This window comes from Chlamydotis macqueenii, chromosome 1 (genome assembly GCF_036417535.1).
Source record: "Chlamydotis macqueenii isolate bChlMac1 chromosome 1, bChlMac1.mat, whole genome shotgun sequence".
NCBI classification, from domain to species: domain Eukaryota; kingdom Metazoa; phylum Chordata; class Aves; order Otidiformes; family Otididae; genus Chlamydotis; species Chlamydotis macqueenii.
In genome coordinates, this window is record NC_141556.1 from 32,745,583 (window position 1) to 32,756,697 (window position 11,115).

Sequence of the window (11,115 nt, forward strand, 5' to 3'; positions counted from 1 at the left end):
TATAGTCCTTCCCTCACAAAACTGATACTTAATTTGGTGACAGACTCTGCTGATACAAATGGAGCTATTATTGCAAGTTAGGCACACAAGGGAAAGGGCTGTGAGCTCCAAATGAAAAATACTTCGGTAAAATTCCATAAAGCAAAGTCACTTAGATGTACAGAGACAGGTTGCTGAAACAGGAGCCCAAGCATTTGCAGGAAATGAAATCAGAAATGAACTGGATTTACTTATCATCTACAGATGCCTCTCAAATCATATAACAAGAAATCTGCCTGAAACATTCTATTTCTGTTTTCAGATAAAGAGATAAAAGTACATTTAAAAAGATCTCTTCAGCAGAAGTGGAGTACAAAATTGAAAACAGTCTCTTGCACATCATAAATAAGTGGTCCAAAGAGGGTGTGCTATCCAGGACTACACATAGATTTGAGGAAATTTATGAGAAAACCCACATGAGAACGAGAATTTACTTCTTGGATTTAAAATACTCTGGATGAGTTAGACACTTTATATTAAACCAAGGTTCAGTGGGATCAGCACAGCTACTCACTATATATGGTATGTCTTAGTGGTTTAAAGTGGCTTAAAACCGTATAGTCTTAATCAATGTATTTGCTCTATTCCAAGAGTAATAGAAATAAATATTGCAGAAGTTATGGTTAAAGTATGTACTATGTCCATATACAAATTACATCCTTGTGTGCAATGGCAGCTTTGTAGAACACATGGAAAACATAAGGGATATATAGTAGGTTTCAGAAACGTGGAATTAATATGTCCAACAGCAAAATTGGAAAGATTTCAAAAAAATGCTAAAAGAACAACTGAAGCTCTGGAAAACATGACTCTAAACTGGCAGACTCCCTCCCAGGTAAGCTCCAGTCCTGTGATCAAGTATTTTTCATGCCCTCACGGTATGGCTTCTTAACTCAAACTCAAAAACCTGCAAGTAGTTTATAACAAGAGTACTTTAATGGTCAAAGTAAATTACAAAATCCCTTCCTTTTATATTATTCTCTTCCCCCCTCCCCTCCCTCCGGCTTGTGTTAATTCAAAGCTCTTCTGAATCATGTGAGAAGCCCTTTACCTTTTTCTTCCTGCTCCACTGTTACAATGTTTTCTAATGAAAGACTTAAGAAGCATAGCTTAATTAGTTCACTGAAGAAAAAAGTATTAGAGGATATCTGATCATGGTACACTGCCAATATTTGGAAAAAATATTTCTACTAGAAGATAATTCAGCTAGAAACACCACAAGAGGTAGTGGTCATAAGCTAATGTATTAATTAAAACTAGAACTAATATAACAGAAATAAGAAAATAGTAATAACAATACACCAGCTAAGGAGCAGGGAAGAAATATCTAGCAATGAATAAGCCTTTTTAGAAGTGGCTGAAAGCAACATTATATTTGAAGTTCTTAGAAAAAGGTCAAATAAAATGCTAAAAGCTTATTATAAGGAAAAAATCTTTCATCCTAAGTTGAACTATGATTTAACATCTCCTTACAAATTCTGTGATGTTAAGATTTCATGAGCAGACAGTAATCACACCTTTAGCACACTTAATCACACCTTGAACAGAACTGATAAGGCATCCACCTATCAGAAGTGTCCCAGCCTGGAAAGGCACCTAATCACTGGTTAAATAAAATTACATAATTCCAGATTAGAATTTAAATTCCACGTAAACTCCTAAAAGGATCTTACCTATTGGTATGTTTAGGTAACACCTGATCTAATCATACTGATAACTGCAGCACTGGATCTATTGTCCTTACTGACAAGTTACTTTCACTCAAGAACACACACAAATAATGTTATTTCCCTTTTGCATAATGCACAAGGGAAAGAATATTCTTGCAGGAAGTGTAAAATGTGGCACTAAGGTACCCTGAACATCACTTTGTAAGGCTATTCTAGACAAGAAGGTCTGGCTGAAGCCTGGTAAAAAATGGTATTCCACAAGTTTCTACACACAACTTGTAACAACAGACCAGTTAAACAGCAGAGAACTTGAGGGAATGTTACAATAACAATCTCAAAGACAGCTGGAAAGAGCAAGGTTCATGGCAATTAACAAGATTCACTGGAGTGGAAGGGAGAGAGAGCACCGATTGATTTATTTTTACCTTTATATACAATTCAGTGAACAAGCTAGACAAGGCAATTAAAAATTACGCATAACAGCTTTTTTCACAGATACATACATGGAGACTGCATTATGGAAAAGCAGCTATTCTGCAATATCTGTTGAAACTGGTGAAACAATGTATATATACATAAAGGGTTTTTTTTTATTTGGTCAGGATTTTTTTGGGAGGGAGGGGGTTGTTGGCTTTGATTTTTGGTTTTTAGTTTATTAAACACATAAATAAACTATCATCAAGCTAAGTATTCGCATAGAACACAGACCTAGGGGATGCATATGCTTTATCTTGGAGGAAACTCCATCATATAATCTGGTCTGTCTCAGTAAGTGTCAAGCAAGTTTACATTTGCAATTTATCTCTGTTTAAAGAGAACTTCCTAGCTTTGATGTTTATTAAGTACATGCAGAACCACTAGGAAATGAATAGTTCCATTCAACCTCATCTGTGTGATAACTGCCTGATGGTGCAAGTACCCAAAAGGTATGGCTAGATTTTCACCTGTTTTAGTCAACCACATAGCAAGTTACCTTGAGTACTGTTGCCAACATGTGTATACCCAGAAGGTATGACCTGTTCTCACAGTGTCTGACTTTGCTACCGTAATCTTGTTGTTTTCTACATGAGGGTACGTCTGAGACAGAATGACAACTAAGACTACTGCAGATATGTTATCTCACATGGGAAGCTTAGCTATTCCCCAAGAGTACAAAGTTCCCTGAGATCCATGACAGCTAACTGTTGACTGCCACCTGGGGCTGGGAGGATTAACTTAAAACAAAAAAGAAAAAAAGGCATTTTGCACATCATTCAGTAATTTAGCTCACCCAGTGACAGAAAAGGGCCATTTCTGGCCTTTTTTCAATTTGTGAGAATAGAAAAAGAATTCTCAAAAAAAAAAAAAAAAAAAAGAACCAACAACAACAAACCACAATTTAGTTGTCATAGTCAGGACAATCCATGTCCTCTCCCCTCCCCTGACACTCCTATCACTCATTTATGCACATGACCTTCTGTGTGCTTTGTGGAAGTTTAATTAACATGCTCTTTATGTCTACATATATATATATATACATACATATATATATCTAAAGTAAATCCAACCTCCTATGGCTGCCCACAGCTTTTCAGCAAATTCACCTGTGTCAAACCCACAACGATGAAAAAGAGATTGTGGATCCTATAAAGGCAGCAGTTAACAGGCCGCAGCCATCAGAAAAATGTATCTGGAAAACAGAACGTGTTCAAGCAGCCACTAGGGAAGAAGGCTGCCCGACACATGATCTGGGCAAAAGACAGGCCAGCAATGCCTGAGCACCCTTGACATAAAAAATTCAGAGGCATGTCCCAGTCTGTTTAAAGGACAATTCATGCAGAATTGCCGGTGAAAAGGTCGACACATACTCAGATCCTACTGCTTCCGATAGACATTTTCTGTGACAGACCTTCAGCTGCATCCATTCACAACCCCATGTATTTTCTCAGTTTACAATTGCCATTACCATCTGTATTTGCTGATCTGTGCTGGTCCATGTGCAAAAGCATAGCATCTGTGGAAATATTTTCAGGAAAACTATAGATGTAAAGACCTTGGGGAAAATGTACTGGAGATGCTTCACGTTTTTTGTAATAGCTGCAGGAGGGGGCTAAGCCGTCTTACTATTTTATAACAAATTGTGTGATGAAATAATGATTTTGCCAAGGCAGGTAGGCAGAAACAGACTCTGGGATACAGGGTCATATCCAAGTAAATCCGAATGTTATGGTCCACTCTCAGATGTATGTGAAAAACACATCTAGTGTCTAGATGTGGGAAAATAAAGCTAAAAATAGATGAAATAGCAATAGTAAAAGAAATGTGCTATTCATTCTGTGACCAGCAGAGCAAGACTGGGAAAACTTCAGGCAACTGTAGTCATTAAAATAGACTCTTGTTGAAAAATGCTAGATCAAGTGTCACAGAAGTGGAAAAATTTAAAAATTGGTCCTGCTTGTGAGAATACATATTAAGGAAAGGTTAATAGGAAAACAAACCAAATTAAATGACAGAAAAATGGTAAATGAAAGCAAGTCAATAGCAAAATAAATAAATAATCAGAAAAGAAAGCTGGTGAGAGACAGAACAAATGCACAGGGTGATAATGGAAGCACTAAAACTTTTGATTGTTGTATTGCAGAGGTTCAGGGCTGGAATCTCACCTTGTATACATATATGACAAGTGAAACCAGAACTATTAAGTGCAAGTTATCATGGCAGCCAGTCAGCAGCATTAGTCTGTCCATACAAGACTTGATTGTCTTGAGTTGACATTTTAATGATTTTTTCCTAGTTTATGATGGAATATCTACATTAAGATAAAAACCTATAAAAACTAGTATGTGCATGATGGATGCTCATAGGTTTACAAATGTGACCTGAATGCTGAAAACTAATCTGCCTTTCAGATGTAGAAGGTAACTTTTTTTTTTTGAAGTGACAGCTCGTAAGTTCATGCATTAAGTTATGTCAAGGTAAGCATATGTTCCAGTTACAAGTGTTAAAGCTTTTTTTGGAAAAAATCAGTGTAGTTTAACTCACTGAAGTTATTAGTACTAAGGAGCACGAAACTGAGGAGCAAATATCTCAAGTCTGTTACCTGCCTAGACCTCCACAAGAAACTAGATGCTGGCTATGCTAGCACTAGCTCCTAGCAAGTTGTTTAGGTTTTTTACCCAAACAATTAAAAGTTTCTTTTCATTAAGATAAATTCCAGGACTTCCTACTTTTCCTTAAAAGGAACCACTGCACTCATCCATAGCGGCAGACAGAATTGTTTTCAAAGTCTCTCAGAAGGGTGATCCGCTGACCCATATTAATAAAAAAATAAACACAACCTCTTCTACTGAGGAAATTCTGAAGATCCACACTTAGGTTCATATTCCTGCCATTCTCCAGACAAAAGTAAGCTTGATGTGCTGTAAAGGAGTGTTACCAAGGGGCTTCTTTGAAGGGATGAATTTGTCAAACAGACCTTGTTACACTCCAGAAGCTACATCAAAACAAAGTAGTTCTGCCTTCCTGCATTGCAGAAAGCTGATAGCTAGCAAATCCATGCAAGAAAAGACTCTTGTACTTTCCTACTCCTAACTTTTGCCAGTCAGTGAGCATATGAAGTTGCTCTATACACCGGAGAACATGCACCCAAGAAGATGTACGTTTCCTCCTTTGTTACCTTTCTCTCTCTCACAGTCACATAAAACACCTTTGGCACTTAGGCATTCTCCCAGCTCACAGAAACTGATTTTAACTGTCTTCAGCATCAGTCAACATATTCCTGACCTCCAAGAAAGAATATCAGGCTTCTCAGAGGGCTAAACAAACTGTTTTTATAGGATTCATTGAGGATTTAAAAAATAAAAATAAAGCTCCTTTCTTCAGACAGGAGCCTGCTAGGAATTGAAGGCTCATTCTAGTTATAAATGGAGATAGTTCCCTCACTTCAAGATACTTTATTCACTGGTATTTTTTTGTATTTGTCAATAAACTTGTAAGCCATATGTTCTCTAAAGTTAAGTGATTTTTTTTTTTTTTTTACCTTTTTGATTTTGCTGTCTGGATAACATTTGAGAGGTCTCTTTAGTCTACATGCATCCAGGGACATCCTCAGCAGATCTTGTTTCCCATGTTTGCAGGGGGCTATAATTGACTAACGCAGTAACAGTAAAAAAGATATCGAACTTATAAAAAAAAAAAAGTGAAATGTCAAAAATTACTCTAAAGATGCAAGAAATACGCCTGCATGTGATCAGATGTTCAACTAGGCACCCAGGCCATCACTCCAAATGACCTTCTGCCTTTGACAGCATCCCAAACTTCCCTAATTGGACTCCCTGCTGACCTTCTAACCTCCCATTGCCATTTGCAACCCTGAACCTAGGGCATGCTCTGAAATGTAACACAACAAAGCTGCATACAGGGTGTCAGGAGCCATTAAGCAGTGCTCCACGGGTACTCTAGGTTGTAGATGTTCTTGGCACACTCAAAAAAAAGGCATAGCTGAGGGTGAAAAGGGAAAGTAGAGCTTGAGAGGGAGAACACACTCGAGAATGCAAAATACAAAAAAGGAACTTGGGAAGCAGGAGTGAAGCTGTGAATGAAGACAGTGCAGAGGTTGGGAATAGATGCCTACAGAATAAAGTGAACATAAGTACCTGGTCCAACTTCAGATCACTCAGGCATATCCTCAGAGCAATTTTTTAAATTACATTGTTAAATTTCCTGTACCTTTTTATCTAAGCCCACATGTTCTTCCTCCCTAGCTTTTACAGCATTCATCTACAGCAATTGCCTTGCATATGCAAAGCTAAAAGATAAAATTACACCTAATAGTTCAAAGCAATTTCTTCTATTCTAATTTCCATACACCAGGCTCAAGTTCAGCACTGGGAAAAACAGATGCTACAAAGAGAAGGGATTTTACTAGAAATAAATACAATATAGGGCTACCAAGTCACTTGTGTGGTTTCTACTGTCTCACTCACAATAAATAGTATCCTACCTCAGCAGCAGTCTCACTTAAATCTTTGCATGTATTCATGAAGCATACTACTGTTCAATAAAAGAGCAATAACTGAGTAGCTTATTTTTGCAGGTATGTTTGTTGAATGCACAAAGCTGTGAAATTTTAAAAACCTTGACAAAAAATATCCTTCTGTTAATTTTTGAGGGTAGGCTCACCTGGGACTGGGGAATGCACTCAGGGATGACAAGGTCTTACTGGAAAATTCCGTCTGGCCTCTATCTCTCTCCTTTCACATCCATTCTTTCGACTCCAAAAAAAAAGTTGTCTCCTCTGGTAGTCACACAAAGAGTGCAACATTTATTTTGAGTCCATGAGGATGAGGAAGAACATTAGGCTGAAGGCTCCAAGTCAGGCTGGAAGATACTCTGTGCAGATATAGGCAACCCGCTGGCTATGACCACCTCTTCTTCTCCACTCAGTCCCTCCCTGGGGAACTACAGGTATGTCCCACAGAAAGCACACCAGCACCCATGTAGGGCTCTGCTTCCTCTTCTGAAAACCTCACCAGCTTCATTAGTGAGGGGAAAGCAGCCACAACACTGAGTATGCTACATACCCTCCAAAAGGCTGTGTCTGCCTGGGCAGAAGGTGAAATGAGCTGTGAGAGAATGTCCGAAGAGCACCAGGACAGCAAGGCCTTTGCTGGTGGCTCACACTAGGCATTCTGTCAAGCCAGACAATGACTAAGGACATGACATCCAGTGAAAGTTCACAAGACTAATCTAGAAGAGGCAAAGGCTCAGTTTAAATGCACTCAGGGATTTCTGAGTAGAAGCATACATAATGCAGACTGTAATGTACCAGTAAAGTAGAGAGACAAGAGAAGTGAGACATTCTAACTATTACAGAGAAGAGGGTCTTGTGCTGAAGTTTGAGAACTACTAAATAATAGGTAGCTGAGACAACTTCTAAGTGCAGTAGGCACACATTTTTCAGAAAAATTGTTTTCAGTGCACATTGTCCCTTCAAGTAATGAAAAGGGATGGTTTACAGGGACAGAAATAAAACAACAAAAGTTATGAAAATAGAAGATTTTAAAAATTCTCATATTTATTCCGTAGAGAGCATGACACTATTCTTAACTCCACGGTATATGACCATTTACTAGAACATGAGGGGAAAAAAAAAAAAAAAATCAAACATATTTGTAATTCCTCCCCTTTCCTACTTCCTCTGTGAGTTAGTGCAACATATCCAGGCATTTGGTACAGGTCTGAATTGGGTTTTGGATAATGCAGACAAGAACCAATGCCAGCCTTTTGTAAGGCAAGATATATAGGCAAAACTGATGAATACAGAATTACTGTTCTCAGATGCTTGCTTCTCCAGTAATTTCCAAGGATTAGCCCAGACCTCAACCCAAAGACAAGGTGGCATATATCCAAATATCCTAGAATAAGCATGAGGCATCAGAGGTGTCTCTCTCAAGTACCAATTATTTCTGATCCTCTTTTCCATCATGTGTATCACCTTCTTTAATATGCATTACACTCTTCTGCATGCATCCAGCCAACTCCATTCTATTTTCTATAGGCTACTAGAAAGAGACTAGAATAAGAAATTGGATTTTTTTCAGTTCCCAAAATAAGTTTCTTGCACCTTTACTTTCCTGAGTGACAGCAAAAAAACATGGAACAACCTCAACTCAAATTCACAGTAATATTCACATCATATTTTTACAATGTGCATGTCACACACACTTGTCCTCAGTGTTTCAATAAACAGTGATGTAGTAAAGCACTAAGTATCAGGCTTCTTGTTTCTGGACACAAAACTACAAAATTTAGCAACACAGTACAACTGTTTCGACAGACAGTTGTGTGATACTATTTCTTCATTATCACTTTGGAAGACATAAGGAATGCTATCAAGGGATAAGTAAAGAATGCACATCAATGGAGTTTTTATTTGTTTGCTCAATTCAGTTCTTAAGAAGGGTTTTATGGACACACTCCCACTGAAGTTAGCAGGAAGCTTCCCATTCACTTAACAGAAATGTGATTAGAGAGCACTGCTGCACACCTATTAGAACATGACACACCTCTACAGCACTGCTGAAAGCAGAGGAAGAAAGATATCAACACTAGTTCTTCTCTCATAATCTCAAGTGCCATTATTCCTCACTCATAACCATTCAGTATCTACAAAGCTACGAACACATAACTGATGCCAACTAACAGCATCATTCTATGAAAACAACAGCTTACTGTGCTTCTGAGGCATGTTTTTTCCTCCGTTGTAATGCTCTTGGTGTCAGGAGTTACATCAACCAATTCTACTACAGGCCAGCAACAGATTCTTTGAAAGCAGCATTTGTATAGCCCACCAAAAAAGTATCATCATGACTGCAAACTGCCGATGCCAAGACATTTCATGACCAATTACTTGGAACGATGCCTGAGAATTTCCAGCTCAGCTCTGCTGCAAAGCCTTCCCACTACATTTCTTTCAGGGAGAAGAAGAGTATGAATGGAGGCAGGAGGCAGTAACCAACATGCTTACCAAGCCACCACAGATGCTGAAGACAGCCATGTGCGTCTCCTGCGCATTGACATGCCCACGGTAGAAACAGTGGCGCAAATCAGGGGAGGATTGCTCCTGCGGGGCCCCTGCATGCACCACCACGTACTGAGCAGCAACGAAGCCTGCATCAGCACTCAGGTTGAGCTGGAAGACCTGCCCGTACGCACTGAGCTGGTAATGTGTCCGGAAAGCAGTGGGCTCCAGCGGTGCCTCCAAGCTCCTTTTCCTCCTGCTGAAGTGACGCGTGTGAGGGAAAACTTCTCCGAACTCATTCACTCGGACAGGTGTGACGATTTCGTAGGAAGAGAGCTGCTTCACTAAGCTCTCTGCAACAGAAAGCGTGAGACTCAGCCTGACGCCGCAAGCAAGGGAGCAGCCTCCACTCGCACCCGCACGGCCCCCCGCACGGCACTGGCCGCGCTCAGCCGGGGGCCCAGTGACAGGAGCGGGGCGGGGGGGCTGCCCCCTGCGCGCCCAGCGAGACCCCGCTCCCGCCCCGCCGCCGCCGCAGGGCGCCCCGCGCCCCAGCCCTTGGCCGCCCCAACGGACGGAACCCCAAACGGCCGCCCCGCTGCCCCCCTCCCCGCCCCGTGAGGAAACCCTCCCTTCCTCCCCGCCCGCGGGCCGGGGGAGCGGCGGCTGCCCCGCGGGGACGGCACCGCCGGGGCAGCCGCCGCCTTTGTTGCCGCTTGTTTACCTTGTCGCGGGTGGAAGCGGACTCCCCCCGACGCGGTGACGAGCAGGCAGAGGGGGCACAGCAGACCCGCCAGCCACCTCGCCACCCGCATGGCTCGCTCCGCGGCGGGCGTGCCCGCAGCGCCCCCAGGCCGCTGCCTCAGCGGCCGCCGGCCGGCCGGGCCGACGCCGCACCGCGCGGCTCCTCCATGCTTTCCCCGCGCCCCTCCTCGCTGTCCCGCTGCCTCTGCGCTCCCCTCACACGCCCGCTCCCGCGGGAAAGCTGCCCCGCGATCGCGATCCCTCTCCTCCCCTTCCCCCAGCTCGCTCTCCGCCGCCGGGGTGGGCGAGGGCGGCCCTTCCCGTCCCTTCTTCTTCCTCCTCCGCCCTCCCTTGCCCCTGCCCGGGCCGCCGGCGGGGAGGCGAGGATGTGCCCGGCTGCCTTCAGGCGGGGGCCATCCCCGCACCCGCACTTCAAAGCGGGTCCCCGGGGCCCGGCCCGCCCCCCGGGCCAGGCGCTGCCCAATGGCGGAGGGCGGCCCCCGCGCGCGGCCGCCGCGCGGCGCCTCCCCCTCACGCGCTGCCCGCCCGGGCCGGTCCCTCAGCACCCCCGGGGCGGTAAGGGGCGGTCAAGGAGGCTGGGGGGGGGCTCGGCGCCCCGTCCCGTCGCCCGGGGCAGCTGGCGTCAGAGTCCGAGAGAGGTGACATTTGAGACTAGAAAAGGACTTGTGAGAAGCCTGGCCGTGTCGAGCTCACCCTGAGAAGGGGCATAGGCAGCGCTGTGAAGTTAGGGGTGGGTCCCCTCAGGTTCGGTGTCGCTCACACGCACCTCGCCGAACAGGTTGCCCAGAGAGGTGGTGGATGCCCCATCCCTGGAAACATTCAAGGCCAGGTTGGACGGGGCTCTGAGCAACCTGTTGGAGATGATCTGTTTGGAGATGTCCCTGCTTCTTGCAGAGGGGTTGAACTAGATGGTTTTTAAAGGTCCCTTCCAACCCAAACCATTCTGTGATTCTATGATTCAGCTCCAGGGTGATGGTGTTTCCACACGCAGCTTTGAAGGAAGGCGATCTCAAGGCAGAGTCTGACACCATAGTGTCAACAGACTGGACCTGTTTTAACACCAGATCCTCTGCTTATGTTGTTCTTTTGGGGCAATGTCTTCACAAAATGGCTTGGACGGCACTGAGGGGGCCCCACATC

The 11,115-nt window shown here is 43.3% G+C and overlaps 1 protein-coding gene across 1 annotated transcript in view; it reads right to left on the reverse strand.

Moving 5' to 3' along the window:
* ADAMTS20 (ADAM metallopeptidase with thrombospondin type 1 motif 20) overlaps window positions 1–10,025 on the reverse strand; it is a 98,226-nt gene extending 88,201 nt beyond the window's left edge. The window contains exons 1-2 of the mRNA XM_086740014.1: window positions 9,935–10,025; window positions 9,217–9,563 (exon numbers count right to left, since the gene is read on the reverse strand). Of these exons, the coding sequence (XP_086596140.1) occupies window positions 9,217–9,563; window positions 9,935–10,025 (438 nt within the window). The remainder of the gene's footprint in view (window positions 1–9,216; window positions 9,564–9,934) is intronic.
* Between the last annotated feature and the right edge of the window lie 1,090 nt (window positions 10,026–11,115).